Here is a 19,129-nt window from a genome sequence, read left to right as displayed (position 1 = left end):
GGTAATTATTTGATTTTTTAACTTGCTGCCTGTTTCCTGACCTGAAATGTAGATTTCATGGGGAAGAGATTTTATATTTATTCAATCCCATATTCCAACACCCAGGAACAGTAGCTGACATACAGTAAATACTCAGTTAGTATTTGTTGGCTGAGTCAGTCATCGTGCGTGTGTGTGTTGGGGGTATTTCTCTTTTAGCCATGTTCGTTTTAAAGTTCAGGTTGCTAAATTCGGTGTTTGAAGGCTAGACTACCATTTGTGAATAGGTGAGAAGCTCTTTCGTCTTTCTCATCACTACGTGTTTTAGTCTTCTCTTCTAGACTGCACTATACACTTCTTATGTCCTGTCTTTTGGGTCCATTCCTCGCAGTGATTAGTACAATTTCTTATACCTTGTACGTGTTTATTAAATCTCCATTAAAAGCAGACTTACCCCATATGCCTACAAGAGTAAATATGTAAGCAGAGAATTTGAATGAATTACACAAATTTTACATATTATTTTCATATGATTTATGTAAACATTACAATTAAATCCTGTTTGTGATATTAACTCCAAATATAATTTGTAAGTTGAAGGCATATTTTTATGGCAGATTTTAGGTTCTGCATATTTGAGGGTGGGGGGAAAAGCCTGTCACTGTTCAAAATTCATTTATTTCTTCCAAATAAAAAACATCACTTAAATATTTATCTCTAGAGTTGGAATGACTGTCTCTTATGGTGGCACTGGGTTCTGATGTGTTGGTAATTATTCGCCCATCTTTTCCCTTCTGCGTACTGGATTGTGCATGCCATCAGTTTTCTCTGACACAGAGGGCCAGTTTGATGTGCCCTTCAGGTTGAGTGGTGGAGGTGGTGGGACGGGATTGCTCCCTCTGCAGGGCCCACTGTCCCACAGTGTCAGGGCTGCTCTCGGAGACAGCAGCCTCTGCTTAGGCTAACTCTGGACGCAGTGTTTAACCTCTCAATAATTCTTCCGCTCCCAAATAAGCAAACGCTGCTGGGGCCTTTGCTGAGGTCAGTGGACAAGAATCTATAGCTCCACAGATCAGCCAGAGGGAAGGTTTTCTAAGACTAACAAATCTTTTCTGTTGCAACATGCTTTTTCTAGAAGCTTTTCGTCATTCTGGCAGTAAACTGTTTTCTACTTGCTGCCTTAGCAACAAGACCTGAATTCACTTCCCCCTTCAGTCTATGGTTTGATTTTAAGAGCACTAGCAACTAGCAGAAAATTTTAGACTAGGGAAGCTCGCAGACATTACCTGCGTTTGGGGTTAGAGAATTGTTTGTGTACCTTCTTAATATATCCTTCAAAGGAAAGGTCAAATAGGAAATCTTAGAAATGGTGATCCAAACTCCACGTGGTCCCAAGTCCCTAGAAAAGCTATGCTAGAGTTTTTGTTCTGTCACTGCGTGTGGCCACAGCTAAGAACAGTTTTTTCCCCTTGGAGTTCTCCAGCTCCCTCGGAGGGAGAGCCAGCATGGTAAGGATCCCTTCTTCTGCACCAGTCTTAGGCCAACTCTAGTTTTCTCAAGGGTCTTTGTTTAACCCAAGGATATAGAGTTCCCTTTGAGAATAAAACTTTGTCTACTAAAAAAAATAGAATTCTGATGGATCGGGCTTTAGTTGATCCCTTGAGAGCTCATTTAAATATTTCTTCCTGAATTCAATTTTATCTTGTAATATAACCTGCTACAAGTAGGCTTGTACTCCACCAGAACTAAAGACTAGAGAATAAATACCAAGGGATTTAAAGTAGGAATATACGAGTTGCTGGTTTTCTCTCTCTCTTTTTTTTTAGTATGTTAAAGATATAATGTGTGTGACTTGGGAACTAAATCTGCTAGCATCCTGATAAGAAATGACAGAGACATAGATTAAGAATAGGAATTTGTACCTTCCCAGAGCAGACAGGGAATACAATGAAATCTCCAAAGCAAAATTCCTGTAGGTCACAGTATTCTGATGTCTACTGTTAGGAAATTCTGTTTTTCTTAAACTTCTAGGATTTGAACAAAAAAGAAATTTTCTGTTGGGTATGGGTCGCTGGACCACATGTGGGCAAAAGATTCTTCCCTTGCCTTCTCATGCATAGCTGAGTCAGGTCAAATGCATTTTAAAGAGGCTTTTCTAGAGACTAGGGCCTTAAAGCAGAAAATACCACAGAGCCAGGTCATCTGTACTGGGGATGCAGCTTCTTACTGTGGCCCTTAGTGTCTTTGCTGTCGTGCCCTAGGAGACAGGATGAGACCCTGCCTGGGTTCTTGAAGTCTGCTCCTGGGCCTGCCTCCTTATCGATGTGCCATTTTAACATCCACAGTAGGAATTCTCTCCCAGACAACAGTTTTCTCAAAGTTCAAGCCAAGAACTTCTGTATCCAATGATCTACTCTTTAAATTTTTATTTAAACATACCCTGCTTTGCCAATCACTGCCGTTAGACACTGTACATACTTACCTCATTTATATTCTATAAGGCCTGTGTTACTGGCCGTATTTTATAGAGAAGGAAACTAAAGTTTAAAAAGGCTTAAAGCATTTTCCTCCCAAAGTGGCGCAGCTAATTAAATGATGGGGCTGGGCTACAAACCTGGTTCTTCGAGACTCCAAAGCATGTTCTTCAAAACTCTATAGCGCCTTTCAGTTTCGGAGTGCTATCCTTGGAGGTTTTAGATGCCATTTCATTGAAGAAGACAAAATCTGTTTTCACCCACAATATTGTAGCTCCTAGAAACTTCGGCATTGAAAAGAAACATCCTTTTGTGAACTGTGTTCAGGACCCAGTCTTTGTCAGCAACTAACAGCCAACGTAAGAAGGGAGAATTTTGCAAGCAGACTGTTAGAGTGGGGCTCATGCGGACGGCATTCATCCTCACAAGAAACGGCCAATCTGCCACTTATCTGCCTGCCTTAGCTCTGTTTAAGTTTTAATTATCTTCCAACTGTCTGCACTGCTGCTGAGGACCTGGGAGAGAACAAAGGATAGCTGTTCTATTTTTCAAAAGTATACTCTCTGAACACTGATGGAGTCACTGGCTGTCACTGCCCTTATTATCAGGTTAAATCTGAGTCTGACTGTGCATTGAAAAGATGATGTTGAAAGAAAAAAATTAATCTTAAACTTTGCCTCTTATTCAGAATCTTTTGTGACAGAAAAAACATGTGGTGTCTACCTCTCCTGTTTAAGTGTTATGACCCAGAGCAAGTTTTGCTTTGTTTTGCAAAAATGTAAAGAAGAGAGGACTCTCCCCCACCCCCATCCCTTGGGTTTTCAGTATCTCAGGTAGTGATGACCTCGCTTCTGCCTCGGGGAGGCTCCACAGCGAGCCCCATGAAGAAGAAAGTGTGTGCTGCCCCCTCTCCATCTAGACATTGACTTTGCTCCTGGATCAGGGCACTGCTCCTTCTGAGCTGCACAGGGCCTCTGTGTTCTTCATGTAGAGCTCCAGTCAGTGAGGCTGGGGGATGATCTGAAGCCTATTCGCTAGCTCTAGTTGAGATTTTCAGTGAAGGACAGAATCCTACGTTCAGCAGCAACTTGTTGGAGAAAAGGAGCATCGTTTCTTTCTTGTGACTTTGTTACCATTTTTTAAATGTGTATTCAAATAAGAACTTTATGCCCTTTTTGTAAATTATGCTATAATTTGATGGAGACTTAGAAAGTATTGTAGAAATAGAGTAATTAAACTTGTTATGAGCATTACATTTAACAGACTAATCAAGAAGTGTGATATACAGTGGTGAATTGCTAGTTTGACCTCAGGAGTATGTAGCAGAGATAACATCATCTTCATTTATGTAGAACTTTTCATCTGGAGGCATCTCTCAGTGCTTTTCCAACCATATGTATTATCTTTTTTGTTATCACAAACACTATCATTAAGGCTTTAAAATCTATTCCAGTACAATTTTTATTTTCAGCTTCTTATAATTGGGGAACGAGGCAGGGGGTGAAATTTGGGAAATGACTATGAGATCTTGGTTCCATATAATGTTTTAAAAAGAAAGAAAGGGAGGGGGGGATCATTACTGCATCCCTTAGTCAGCCGGACTATTAAGCTTAAGAAATGCCAATGGGAAAAGGTCCCATTAGTCACTTCCTGGCCCCTCTGCCTTACGCAGTATTAGGAGAGCTGTCTCTCCTTTAGTAGAACTAGGGAACAGGAAAATGATCTGATCAAATTCCACCAAACCACATTCCCTCCATTCCCTCCAAGGTTGCAGACAGCAGCACTCAGGCTGTCACAACCATAAGCACTTGAAAATGCTATGCTGGTTGAGTTTCTACGTGGGTTTAAGGAAATGGACAAAACCAGATTCAGGCCAAGGTGCCAGGCTTACCACAGCCCTCCCCTTCCAGAAAGCCCAGAGAGAGTGTCACCATCAGCAGTAAAGAACAACACAATCTGTTCTGCTCAGACCGTGTAGATTTTTTAAAAGATTTTATTTATTTATTTTTAGGGAGAGAGGGAGGGAGGGAGAAAGGAGAGAAACATCAATATGCAAGAGAAACCCCAGTTTCTTCTCGCACGCTCGCAACCAGGACCCAAACCCACAAACCCAGGCATGTGTCCTGACCAGGATTCGAAAAGGCGACCTTTCAGTTTGCAGGCTCTCAACCCTGGAGCCACACCAGTCAGGGCTAGAACTTATTTTGAAAGAACCCCAGCTACCCACCCAAACCCAGTAAATTCAGGAACTTCTGTCTGCCATGAGGGCTCAAGAGAACAGATCAAAGCCAACTTCCTGCTTCACCAGAGAGCTCAGGGATGGATCAGTTGCCCTGACTCTCCACACAGGAAAAACAGCATCACTCTGCATTGGGTGTGGGCATGCTGAACACAGTCCAGCAGATAGCATTTATATTGCTTATGAAGATGAGTGATCAGCTCGTCTCAAGGAGCAGATGGCTAAATGAGGTGCACAGGGAATGCTGTGAGATTCAGGCTTGAAGAAACAGGAGGGAAAATACCGATGATATAAAACCTCCAAATCTCCTTAATGTGAATTTTTTAAATTGGCATTTACGTTATACAGTTAACTTGGAGTGATGAGAAATGTAAGGAAATTACCGAATTAGTGAACAGCGATTAACTCAGAAGTAAAATTATATCATCTAAGTCGGAGGTTGTCTTACACAGTGTGGAGAGGATATTGCTGAACCCCGGCCCAGCCTGTCATCTCCTAATTGAAATCTGTTCGTTTAATATGTCCCTTCCTGTAGAGCACATAGTTCATAATTTGGGAGAGCCTTAGCAGTTAAAACACTTATCTCTCCTGGTTCTTCCTTTGAATTCCAACAAGAATGTGGCACATTCCCCATGGATTTTTGTGGCACTCAGAAGAATGAGTTTGTCTGTTCATTAACCTGTGAACAGTCGGGTCCCTTTGGAGAACGAAAGGAACAAGTCCTCCAAGGTTAATGCTTATTTGCTGGAGGTGAAGCCTCCAGGGAGATGCAGGGGGAACAGGCCAAGATGCTCAAGACCAGCCCTGTGAAACTCTGCACTGAGTGCAGATGCCAGAGCCGTGTGGCCAGGAGGGAGGCTGCAGAGCAGGCTGGGTCGCCTCTGCACATCACTTCCTCAGGTCAGGAGAAGGCTTCCCAGCAGTCAAGTGGGGGGCTGGGGTAAGTATAAAGGGTTAACAAGGATTAGCAGGAATAACAAGGATTTGGGAGCAATATTAAAATACAAGAAACTGAATCATTTCCCGTAGTTTCTGTGGGTTTTCTTTTAGACAGGAAAACAATATTGATTTCATGCATTTGTCTCCAATGGATGAAATCTTTCATTAAAGCATATTTGGTTCTGCGTGTGTCTGTGCGCCTCTGCACCGGCACATTCGTAACCACAAGGCGAAGGTAGAAGCTGTCTGTTGGTCTCCAGCATAAATGTCTCATGGACGTGTAATTGTCCTGGCATTCAGGGTTTGAGCCGAACAGTACCTGGCTTGATTTTCTGCGTAAGTCGTCTAAGTTCTACTTAATTCTCTGGAAAGTGGTATCTCCCTAATTTTGCTAGCCCTAAGGATCAGGGTCTGCAGTCAAGTTCAAAGTCTCCTTTAGTCCATGCCCTGGTACACTGTTTTATGTGTAATATATCTTACCCTATTATTTTTGGATTGGTTGCAGTGGAAGCTCATTTTCTTCAGCAGATTCTCTTTTCTTTTTACCCCCAGGTATATTCGGATAGTTGGGACTCACAACACAGTGAACAAGATTTTTCACATCGTGGCTTTTGAATGTATGTTTACAAACAAAACCTTCACTCTTGAGAAGGGCCTGATAGGTAAGTATTTCAATTATATTTTGTACATATACTTAGATATTTTATCTTCAAATATTTTGTTATTCCATTAACTGATCTAAATTCATCTCTTAATCAGCTTTGACTAAGAAGTCTGGTGGATGTGAATGCCATATGCCTTAGTTACATAGGGAAGGGCTTATATTTTTAGAAATAGTCAAAATAATAATTCCAATAAACATAAGAGAGTATAAATATTTTACTGTAGTTAAGAATTGAAGTTGTTCTAGTGACTCATTGAGACTTGCTATGTGGGGAAGGCTTATGATGGTCGGGCAGAGCCTAGCACACCGAAGGCTTTTCTGTGTTGAGCGGTGGGTGAGATCAGGAAGCCTGTGTCATACTGGTCTAGTGCTCATGCTTCCTGAGGCTCTGCAGGGATTTTTGGCTTTGGTTTGGTGTGAATGTATCTTCTTTTCGTGGACACATCAGTCCATATCCAAGTTCACCTCAAGAAAATGTCTGCATATAATTTGAAGAAGACCAGAGTAACTGAATTGTCATTGTGAAAGTCAAGTGTCTTGGAAGGAAATACTTCCTGACTGATCTTTCAAAAGGGTGTTTGTAAGTTTGGTGTGACTGTTTGTGTGGTTGCTTTCTGTTGTGTTTTGTGTTTGCTTTAGTTGCAGGTACTATTTAGTCTGGCGTTGCGTATAGTCCATCCAGGTCTTGACATTCTAGACGTCATGAGTGACTTTTTCTTTTTATTCCTTTTTCCTATGCCCTCGGGTTTTTACTTAGCTCTCACAAGGATCATAGTTTGGCTAATGAGAGTCTTAAATCTGTGCCTTTACTGTAGCTTCTCCGGACACGTACCCTGTGTGTCTAGGTTGGGGTGATAAGATGCCCCTGCCTCGGTATACCTGAAACAGAACTCTGCCTCTACACAGCGACTCATTTGCCCTCTCTTTCTCACTCTTTCTCAAGTCCTGTCCATGCTGGGGCACACAACATCGTGACAGATGTCCTAAAAACATGGTGATGACTGGAGTGGGGAGGATAAGTGTAACTTGCAAGTGTTTTCTAATTCTTTGGTCGTAAGTCTGAGTTTTCCTAAAACCTGCTGTGCCCTAAATGGAATCCTTTATGTACAAGAAATTTAGGAAAGTAATATTATAAAGTAGTGGGAGTGGAAATTATTCCAACATATAGAGAATATCTAGAGCTCAACTAAAATAAGTAATTTGGTTTTAAATTTGTTATGGATGTGATTTTTAATATTAAATATGTTAAAAATTTTTGTGACTTTTAAGTAATTTGAAAGTTAATAGTCCTGAAGCATTACCTGATATTATCAAGGCTTTTGATTGTGTGGGCTGTGGATGGGGGCCGTGGGGAGCGGCACAGGTCCTCCCAGGTCCTTTTGTAGACTGCAGACCTCACTGTGGATGTCGTTCTGAGAGTCCTCACTGGGAAGGATGTTAGAAACCAGGCCCTTTCCTAATCATAAGATGTGTAGCATTTGTTTGCTCATTTCAGCCCAGTGCACCGCAGTTTTAAATGTGCTACATAAAAGGTGCCACCTACTTTAAAAAGGCCCCCATTTTTATTGGAAAAAGAACAGGTTTGTGGACACTGTAATTATCAAAGAAACAAGCCCATCTGGCACGAGAGGTCATTATAGGGATGAAGCTCAGGATCACTTGTAGTGAGGGATGCTGTTCTCGGTCTGCTTATTTTGTCCACACTGAACCAGTCAGCATTATCAAAAGCCATGGATAGCCTCAGGCGTGGCAAGGGGTGAGAGAAGATTGCAGAGATGCAAGAAGTGTTTTCAGTGCTCAAAACACTTTTTTTGATCATTTTTCTATGGTACTCAAAAATCTGACTGCAGAGAACACTGAAATCATCTGCTTGTCAACACCCCTCAGCCAGATGGGAGCAGTGGTGCAGGTAGGCAGGTGTGTGGTGCACGTGTGGGCAGATGGCCTGCAATGGGATCTCCTCTGGTCCTCCTCCCATCTTCTCAGCTCACAGCTGCCCCCAGGCTGGGCAGGCAGGGAGGTGTGTGAGTCCTGAGGGAGTGCATATCTGACGTGCAGATCTGCTTGGTTTAAAGGGGTGTTTGCCGTAGTGATGGCCAGCTTTCCATGTTGATGGTCTCAGGTGCATTTTGGCTGCACACAGGCCTCCATCAGCCACCCTACAGGGAGCTCTAAGGAAGGAGAGGTCCTCTAGTGTGGGCACAGTGTAGTACGTCAGAACTATCCAGAGTTACTTTCCAATTGTAGCCCCAGCTGCTTACTTCTGCCTTCATCCTGTGAACTATGCACTCCGCCCTTGAGAACCACTGCTATGAACTCCAGATTTTCATGGGGAAAAGAGAGTGAAACTCAAATAAAGTCCTCATGAGTAACTAATAAGGTATCAAAGCCTACTTGCTGTTTCAAGATTTGGAACTTTCTTTTACAGTTCCCGGTCTCGGTTTCATGGTGCGAACTACTCGAATTAGAGTGGTACTCTGCTTATAGTCCTTAAAATTACTTTTAAAATGTTTGTGGTGTTGTTTAAAATCAAATGTTAATGTTACTACTTAAAATGTATAATGATGCCAGGTAAAACACAAATAAAAATAAACTACATTTGCTTTATAAGATTTTAGTCTTCTAAAGGGTTTTCCCCCATTTTTGTTGACGGCATGTCATTCTTCATGCTGTTTCATTGCACATATTCACGGGGAAGCTTGGGAACCAAGTGGATTCCAATACCCAGGGGACCTCTGACCGCACTGACCACATCCGAGCGTCATGCGCTCCTCACAGCATTCTGCTCCCTCATCTGCGCCTTCCTGCGGAGGCTGCGTTGGGGTCACACTGGGTTTTGTTCTTGCCCGGGAGAGTCAGCCTGTGATGACGGACTCCTCTTTGTTAGGAGGCATATGTGTGGTGCTTGAACCTACCTTACCAATAAAGCATGGAAGGAATAATTAGAGTAGATATGACTGCTATTGTATAAGCATTCAACCTCCCAAAGAATGTGTTTTCTTTGCCTTGGCTCTCCACTTTGTGATTCACACATGGCATTTGCCAAGTCCTTCCACCTTTTCATAATCATTGCCAAAACTTCCTTTGCAATTAATCTCATATTTAAATTCACTTCTTTGAATACCCTATGAGTTATTCAGATAGAGAGACTAGTACCCACCACCCATCTTAAGGAACCATCAACTCACAGACAACATAGTTTTATCCGTATACTACTTACTTCCTCCCCATCAGATTATTTTGAAGCCTATCCCAGAGAGTTTATTGTTTTATCAATAAATATTTCAAAATGAATCTCTAAAAGTAAGGACTTTTTCTTTTTTTTAATTATTTGATTGTGGTTCAATTACAGTTGTCTGCATTTTCTCCCCACCCCTCCCTCACCCCAGCCAAACCCACCTCCCTCCCCTGCTTCCACCCTCCCCCTTGGTTTTGTCCATGTGTCCTTTATAGTAGTTCCTGAAAACCCTTCTCCCCACTGTCCCCTCCCCACTCCCAGGACTCCTTTTTTTGTAGCCATAATCACAATATCATGCTAATGCCCCAAAATTAAATAGCAATTCTTAATGAGTATTGAATATTCAGTGTTCAGGTGTCCCTAATTGGGTGAATGAAAGTCTGGAATGAATCTGTGTGTTTTTACAGGTTGTTTAAATCAGAATTCAGATAAAGTCCAAACCATCAATAAATAGCTGTTAGGACTTCCAAATGTCTTCAAATCTATAGGTTCCCTTTTCTCTCTCTCTCTCTCTCTGTCTCTCTCTCTAATTACAATTTATTTGTTGAAGAGACTAGGTTTTCATTCTGTAGTGTTTCTGATAGCCTGTATTTTGTCAATTAAGTCCCCATGGTAATTTTTAATATGTTCCTCTGTTGTATTTCTTGTAACCTGGTAGAGGCTTAATCTGATTCAAGTTTTATTTTAATTTTTTATTTTTGTAAGAAGCCCTATAGGTGGTAGAATATGTGTCTATCAAGAAACACATAAATCTTGGGCTGTCTCTTTTGGATATTCAGTCACATTTATTCAAGACTGCAGAACAGGTGACAGCTAATTCTGTCATTCCTTCTTCATTCAGTAGCTAGAGAGAGAAAATTTTTCTCAGCACTCATTTGGTTATCCTGACATAGATGCTTTTTGCCCAGGAAGAGAAGGATAAATGTTATATTCTTTCTTTTTATTTACCAGTTTTCAAAGTGAAGAGGTAGTTACCTAGCATCCTCCAAAGTTGATCACTGAGGTTTGTTTGTCATTTTTTGGTGGGGGGGATATATTATTTTGCATTTATGGGATTAAGTAAATTGGACATCTTTTAGTCACTTGCACTTTCACCTTTGGATCTGTCATCTCCTTTTCTCCGTGCTGAAAATCTCGGCTCCCGGGGCACAGCCCAGTAACCCACTGCTTTGTACCCCGTGCGTACCAAATAGTCTCAAGTTACACTACCTGTGCAACTGTGTGCCACATGGTTTCTGAAAATGGTTTTAGATTTTTGCAATTAGTTTTTGGGACTTGAGTGTATATCCACTAGAGATATATAGTAAAGTGAGTGCGCTCTGAAGTCACTTAAAATAATTCTCTGTGTGGTCGTGCCACTATTGCAGTGTGCAGTTTGATTCCTCTGTTTCTTTTCACTGCCAATATGTAGGGATTGTCTTCACAATGTCTTTCCTCCTGTAACTATGTAAAATATATACATGGCTTCTAAATCAAATTTACGAAAGAGCTATATTATAGAAAACAAGCTTTTATTACTATCCCCCCTACTCCTGTAGGTATCCTCCTTTTCTCTTTAGTTTTTTGGGTTGTCCTATTTTTTAAAATGAAGAATAAGAAACCTTATCTTATATTTTGTATCCTCCCCAACATTAGTAGCATACTGTGTACTGTACACACTTCCTTTTTCACCTTTCGTTTTGTACTGAATGCTAGAGCTAGCTATGTAGAAAGATAGTATTGATTCATTTTTGTAGCTGCATGGTAGTCATTAGTGTAGAGGTACAGCAGTTTATTCGACCAGTTATCTATTGATGAACCACTTGGGTTGTTTTCAATCTTCTGCTGCTACAAATTGTGCTGTTGCCTTGTACATAAGTTATTTCCCATTTTTGCTAGTATATCTGTGTAATCCCAAGAAGAGACTTACATGATCAGAAAGTAAATGCAGGGATAATTTTGCTAGATATTGCCAAATTCACCTCCATAGGGACTGTACCCTTTTTAAATTCTCATTGGCAATGTGTGATGCTGACTGTTTGCCGCAGCCTTGCCAAGTGGCATGTATTGCCGACCTTCTGGGGTTTTGCCAGTTAGGTAGGTGAAGAGCGGTATCTCCTTGAGGTTTTGACTACATTTCTCTTATGAGAGAAATTGAGCATCTTCTCAGATGTTTAAGAGCCATTTGCATTTCTTTTTTTTTTTATAGCTCTTCTTATGAGTCTTGTAGATGAATAGAGAGTATGCTTTTACACAGACTTGGGGGAGCAGTAAGCACTTTATACTGACACTAGCCTGTGCTATTTAGCATTGTATGAGTCTGGTTTCCCTTCTTAAAGTCTCCTAGTTCTTCTGGAAAACATAAGCTCTCATAAGTCCCTCTCCATCCGTACCATTGGCTCTATCTCTGCTTAAGAGACAGTAACTAGAGCATGGAGCCCTGGGCCCAAAAGTCAAGGTTCTTTAGCCCTTTCAGAGAACAAGAAGAAGCTTCTATTACCAGCATTAGGCCCTTCAGTGTTACTGCTGTGTCTGCATGGGTACATGCTGGCTGCTGTTAAGTGGCTTTTTATGTTCTAGGTTCTTGTTAGTAATTGGTGTAGAGCAACCAAAGTAGGCAGCAGAAGCACAGGAACTCTCCGTGGCTAAAGCCCCGGGAACACTCACGACTGCTGCCACCATGGAACTGTGTTGTCTGAACAGGAACGCGGGAGCCCATCGGCCTCTGCCCCTGTGCTACCTGCTGTACCACCAGTAGCAGATAGAAATGTTTCCTCTCCTCCTCCCATCTTCCGGTCTCTTACCAGTTCCTTGTATTGGCAGAACTTCACTAAAAACCAAGCTGGCTAGCTTGGGAACTCTAGTTTTTGGAGCTTTAGCCTCCAAGAGCAAGGGAGGGAATGGAGCTGGGAGCAGACAGACAGGACTGGTTGTACAAGGGGTTCCAGACATCAGGAAACGTCTGATTCAAGGCTGCATAAGAACATTGGCAAGACATAGAAGTATGTGGAGGGGAGAGCAGACGCAGGCACGAGCAGAGTGTGGGAAAAGGTTAAATATTCAGTGAGGTTGTGAAGGAACCCAACTTATTTTCTTGCCTAGTAAAATGAGGCTTCGTGAAGAATGATATGTTGAGCTGGACCTTGAAAAATTCAGTAAACTGTACAGAGCATCACAAAAGTGCTAATTTACGTAGCAACAGAAATGGTGCCGCTTGGTCTCCTGGGAAGAGCTGGAGGCAGGAAATAGAAATAGGTGTTCTATAGTGGCTTCTGTCATCTAAAAGTAATTTAAAATTGTAACAGTATGTTCAGAATTCTGTAAATTTCCTGGGAAAGTAAACGGAGTTAGAAATTTATGCTGTGAAGGGCTTTTGAAATATGACTTTTGTGCTTTGCAACTGTGTTTAAAAAATAAGTGTCCCCTTGGTCAGAAAAAGAAACTTGGGAATGGAGGAGCTCACTAGAGGTCGAAGGTGTTAGAATGTGGCAAAGAAGCAAACTTGCTAGAGCAGCAGAGGGGCCCTAAAGACCTCGGTGCAGGAAATTTCCTAAAATGGCACTATGGAGTCTAGACTAGTCCAGACAAAGAGGCTATGCTTTTCCCAGCCTGTTTCTCCAACCAGATATTAAAGCTGGTCCTAATTGTCAGTGAAGCTTAATTTCTTTATCTACTGTAAATTACTTGGCATTAGCAGACATTTATAAAGAGGCTTCCAAGTGTATCTTCGGCACTGGGGATAGAAAGATACATAGGTAGTTTCTGCCTTGGAGAATCGTATGAGCTAATGGAGGAGAAAGACACTTAAACAGAAGGTGACGATACAGCAGAATAAGTGATCTATTGGGAAATGTCAGCAGATGCTACAGGAACACTGGAACAGGGGCTAAGCTGAGTTGGGGGATAATACGATGGAGGTTGTGAATGGGCCAGTCCTTAAGCAGAGGAACAGGTGAGGACCAGGGAGCATCACACAAAATGATCAGCATGTAAAAAGACTTACTTAAGTCTGATTCACTCCAAAGCCAGCATCCTTTCTATTGGACTGCCTCGCATCTAGTGGGGTTCGGAGTAGGAATTACAGTTATTTGTAGCCCCTCACTCCTCCTCTGGAGAAAATTAAGCATTATCTTCTCACAAGATCTTAAGAGTTTTGCAAAAATCCAGGTGAAGTAAATACTCCATGATAACGTGTACAGAATATAATACAGTTTTTTGTTTGCCTCCTACCGTGGGGAGCCTGTGTTCTCAAACAAAGATGGGCTGGGTTCCTATGTGGAGCAGAGTCCAAGGATGATTAGAAAGTGACTTCCCCACCGTCACTGGGGATTCTTGGTTTAGTGTGGTCCTTCGTGTACATTTAAGTTTCATTATCCTTCATACCTGTTTCTTGTTTTTATATGTTTGAAAATTAAGACTGCCTGAAAGATGGTATTACTCTTATTTTACAGAATTTACTTACACATTTTACAGGATTGAATGTTTTGGGCCCTAATCATATATTCCCTTGTTATAGCAGAGATATAGGGGGTAGGGTTTTTTTTTTTTGTATGTGTGTCCAGGTAAATGTGCATAATTTTTTTCAATTACAGGTGGCATTTGTTATGATTTTGTATTAGTTTAAAGTGTTCAGCATAGTGGTTAGACATTTATATAACTTAAGAAGTCTAGTACCCATGTGGCACCATATATAGTTATTACAATATTACTGACTATATTCCCTGTGCTGTAGTTTATATCCCCATGACAATTTTGTAACTACTATTTGTACTTCTAAATCCCTTTGCCTTTTTCACCCAGCCTTCTAACCCCCTCCCATCAGAAGCAAACCATCAGTTTGCTCTCTGTATCTGAGTCTGTTTCTGTTTTGTTAGTTTATTTTGTTTTTAGATTCCACATATAAGTGAAATTATATGGGGTTTGTCTTTGACTTATTTAACTTAGTATAATGCCCTCGAAGTTCATCCATGCTATTGCAAATGGTAAGATTTCATTCTTTTTCACGGCTCAGTAATATTCCACTGTATATGTGCACCACATCTTCTTTATTCACTTGTCTGTTGATGAACACTTAGGTTACTTCCACATCTTGGCTATTGTAAATAATGCTGCAGTTAACATAGGGGTACATAGATCTTTCTGAACTCATGTTTTGGATTTCTTCAGATAAATAACCAGAAGTGGAATTAACACAGTTTTTAAATGTGACATCTTGGAGCATACATCCAACATTATGCAATAATATCACTTTTTACAAACCATGATTCTTCCTCGAACTGGCATTCTGAAGGTTATTAATGGGCAAGATGTCTCTGGCACTGGCCGTGGAAAATAGTCTAGTGGCCGTGGAAATGTAAAACCTAACTCTGTGGGCCTCGTCCCTAACTCAGTACCTCAGTTCTCCATCCCCAAACCTAGTAGGTAATTTTTAAATTTAATATTTTAAGTATTACAAATATATATTCTTATTTCCCCCTTTTGTTAAAAATGTAGCATATATTCACATATATCTTTCTCACTTACATGTTATTTGGAAATCTCTCCCTACTGATACATACAGAGCTCTCTCATGCTCTTTCACATTTGCGCAGTATTCCGCTGAACAGAGGCACTGTAATTTATTTAAACAGCCCCCTTTGACAGCCGTGTCGGGTTTTGCTGTCTTTTACAATTTTGTGATGACCTACTTTATAAATGGTGAGGTTTAATCAGAGGCAGGTCCAGTAAAGCCTAAAACAAAAACATACCCACTGTAACCCAGGACCAGCTACATAATTTTCCAGGCACACTGCAAAATGAAAATGTGGGGCCCTCTTGTTCAAAGCACAGGAAAAACCTGCATTGAAAGTACTTTTAAAAGAGGGTCTTTTCTTTTGCAGCTTCTATTTGGCATAGTGTTTTTACTTGTTTAATGTCATTCTAAGTAAAGAAAAAATAAACAAATTATTAGCATCAATTTTATCATTTATCTTTATATTGTGCAATGGAGGTTTTAAATGCAAATATGAGAGCATTTATCTTATATGGAGATCATCAAAATTACAAAATTCACATTTGATAGCTCATACATGTGAATTTAGTTCTTACCAAAACAATGGAAATGGCGCACAAAACTAAATTGTTATTTTACTTTTTAATTCACACACATTCTACCAAAAATCTGCACCTCTGGTTTACTGATGAGTAGGTAAGGACTAAAGGGAAAAGGAACAGTGGTTTCTCTATCTCTCCCTTTCTTTCTGTCATTATTTTCAGCGTAAGCATTTGGCTGATTTAGGGAAATAAGAGTGAAATGGGGCATCAGTGCTTCTCGGAACACTGTTGCCTTCTTTCTACATTTGAAGCGAACTCTGGTTGGAAAGCAAAGCGCGGCCTCTCGAGGCCGCCCGCGGCCCTGCTTGCTCAGTGTCAGTCATAGACAGTCACCTGTCCTTGCTTGGAGCGCTCCACACTGGAAATCTGCGCTCGGGGGCACTGTGGACACCACTCCCGGATCGGGGCAGCGGGGACCGTGCACAGGTGTGTTTTGGGTGCGTCCTCTTAGGTTTGCTCCGTTGTCCTGTCAGACCTTACTTCTAAACGTAAGGTCAAATGTAAGACTACTGAGAATTTCAGGACAGGGCAAGCGGAGCATTAAACTAAGTGTGGGTCTCTTCTGCATACAGGGCTGGTCTGAAAGCACAGGTTGCCTGTCCGCGAAGCTGGCCCTGATTACCACTTCTGTTTAACGTGGCTCTGGAAGTCCTGATTGGGGAAGTGGGATTGGGGTCAGGGAGCAGGAATGGGGAAAGGGAAGAACAAGAAATAAGTACGATAAATATTGGGGAAGGGGGTAAAATATTATATGCAGATGAATTAACTGAACAATTATTATTACTAAGAAGAATTCTAAGGATTGTAACCAGATATGATCATATATACAAAAATCAATGGTTTTCTCAAATACCTACAATAACCAGTTAGAAAGTATAATGGGGAGGGGGGTGATTCCATTCATCATAGTGATGAAAACTATAAAATACTTAGTAACAATCCATGAGCCATACTTCTCCTTTACACCTAGTCCATCTCTAGCCATATTACTAAAGATCACCCATCCCTGAACTACCTCATGCCATTAGGGATGGGATAAGTGTCAGAAGGTGGGAGGCAGAAAAAGGATTTCAGCTCATAAATTGTGTACATAGGAAGTTAGCATGCCAGGGAGATAAGCTAGAATTTTTTAACTCCCACCCTACAACAAACAATATCTATCTGGAAATAAAGTTAATAAATCCACAGGTTCTAATGTAAAGAAACCATAAATCTTTAAGAAACACTAAGTAATGGAAAGATATTCTTGGATGAGAAAATTTAATATAGAAAAGGTGTTGGTTCTTCCCATCTTAATCTACCAGTTTAATGCAGTACCACTCAGAATCCCAATTGTTCTTCAAAAAAATAAAACAACTTGGACCAAGGTCTTTAAGAAATTTTCCACGAGAATAAATAAATGTAAATCTATCTCCCCCCAAAATGAAAAAACAAAATTAATGAAATGAGAGGTCAACTATCACCATGTATTAAAGTTAGTACTACATACTAAGGTAGTTTGGCATTAATGCAAGAATAAACTGATAAAGTAAGCAATCATCCAAACTCTGAAATACACCCCAGGACATGTAAGGATATAGCACAAGATAAAGATGACATTTCACATTAGTTGAGGATGGAAGGGAGCTACAGCAAATGGGTGCTGAGACATTTGCCTATTGAAAACATACACTTATACTACATACCAAAGTAGTTTTTTGTGAAGAGTTAGATTTTTACAATATTATTCCAAAGAACTGTAGACAACTGTTATTAAGTATTCATCTAATCTCAAGGTGAGGAGCTACTTCCTCAGCATAAAAGCAAAGACAGAAACCATAAACAGAATTCAAAGGTGTTTGACAAACTGGGAGAAAATAATTACAACAAAAGTGACAATGAAATATTCACTTACATACATATGAAGTACTGTCAAATATGTAAGGAAAAATATGAATTCCCAATAGGATGTATGTACAAACAACAATTTATTTCAAAAGAAAGAAGAAGAAAGAGAATAGTCAATGAACTTGAAAGAGTTTGGCCTCACTAATAGTCAAAGAAATGCAAGTTGAAATAAGATACCATTTTTGGCCTGTTTTATTGGTAAATGTTTGTAATTTTAAATTTTTTATTTATATGAGTAATACAACAGCCATTTCTCAGCAAAAGGCAAATAATACAGAAGTGTTTGCACTAAAAAGTATTTGTTTCAACTTGCACCTGTTTAGTTACTACTAATATTGCCTAGTTAATACTAAAAATATGAAATGGTCAAGAAACATATCTTCTTACCATTTCTTAACATCATCTTATGTTTCTTGACCATTTCATATTTTTATGAAGTATGACTTCATATTTTTTGTCAATTTGTTTTTTGCTTGCTTGTATTTTTACTATTAATTTGTAGATTATGGATATTCATTCTTTGCTTTTATATACATTGCAAATATCTTCTCCCAGACTATTAGTTACTTAACTTTGTTCATGATGTCTTTGTTGTACAGAAGGTTTTATTTTGATTTAGTCACATAAGTCAGCCATTTCTTGCTTCTGGATTTTGTGACTTGCTTAAAAATTCCCTCCCCAGACCAAAATGTAAGAATATGGTTCTCTGTAGTAGTTGTCAGGGTTGATTATTGTTTTTTGTCATTGTTGTGTGTTTTTAGCATTTAGCTCTTTAACCCATTTAAACTTTATTCTGTGTTTGGTCTGAAGTAGGTGTTTACCTTTTATTTCTAAAATACGTGACCAGGAGAACATTATGATAAGTGAAAGAACCCACTCAGAGAAAGACAAATACCATATGATCTCACTAATACGTGGAATCCGACGAACAAACTGAACTGACAAGCACAATGGAGACAGACTCATAGGTGGAGAGCAGATGACAGCTGGTGGGTGGGGGTTAGGGGGTGAAGGATTGAGCAAAATGGAAAAAGGGACTCATGGGCATGGACAACAGGGTGGTGATTGCTGGGGGGAAGGGGGTATAAGGGGACTGAATGGTAATGGAAAAAATATAATAAAGATTATTTATTTTAAAAATTCACCCTGGCTGGTGTGGCTCAGTGGATTGAATGCCGGCCTGTGAACCAAATGGTGACCAGTTCAATTCCCAGTCAGGGCACAGGTCTGGATTGTGGGCCAGGTCCCCAGTTGGAGGAGTGTGAGAGGCAAGCGCACATTGATGTTTCTCTACCTGTCTTTCTCCCTCCCTTCCCCTCTCTCTAAAAATAAATAAATAAAATCTTTAAAAAAAGAAAAGAAAAAAATTATTTAAATAAAGAAATAAAATATGTGACCGTTGTTTTGAAATCCTGTATTGATTATTTTATCCTTTCCCTTATTGACTTGAAATCATGTATATCACGGATCTGTATATCTGTTCTAGACTGTCGCATCATTTAAATAACTACAGCTTTATAATCTGTTTTGCCGTCTAGTATGCATATCTATACTTCCAGTTATTTTTTTTCTAAATTTTCTAGGCTATTCTTTTAAATTTTCTTTTCCAGTGAGCTTGAAAATCAGCTTGTCAAGTT

The 19,129-nt window shown here is 40.2% G+C and overlaps 1 protein-coding gene across 8 annotated transcripts in view; it reads left to right on the top strand.

Moving 5' to 3' along the window:
- BTBD9 (BTB domain containing 9) overlaps positions 1 to 19,129 on the top strand; it is a 431,840-nt gene that overhangs the window by 275,398 nt on the left and 137,313 nt on the right. For all 8 annotated transcript variants that reach the window (XM_053913937.2, XM_053913938.2, XM_053913936.2 and 5 more), the window contains one exon: positions 6,184 to 6,293. In XM_053913937.2, the coding sequence (XP_053769912.1) occupies positions 6,184 to 6,293 (110 nt within the window). The remainder of the gene's footprint in view (positions 1 to 6,183; positions 6,294 to 19,129) is intronic.

This window comes from Desmodus rotundus, chromosome 11 (assembly GCF_022682495.2).
Source record: "Desmodus rotundus isolate HL8 chromosome 11, HLdesRot8A.1, whole genome shotgun sequence".
NCBI lineage: Eukaryota > Metazoa > Chordata > Mammalia > Chiroptera > Phyllostomidae > Desmodus > Desmodus rotundus.
This window is presented reverse-complemented; position numbering and strand designations above follow the sequence as displayed.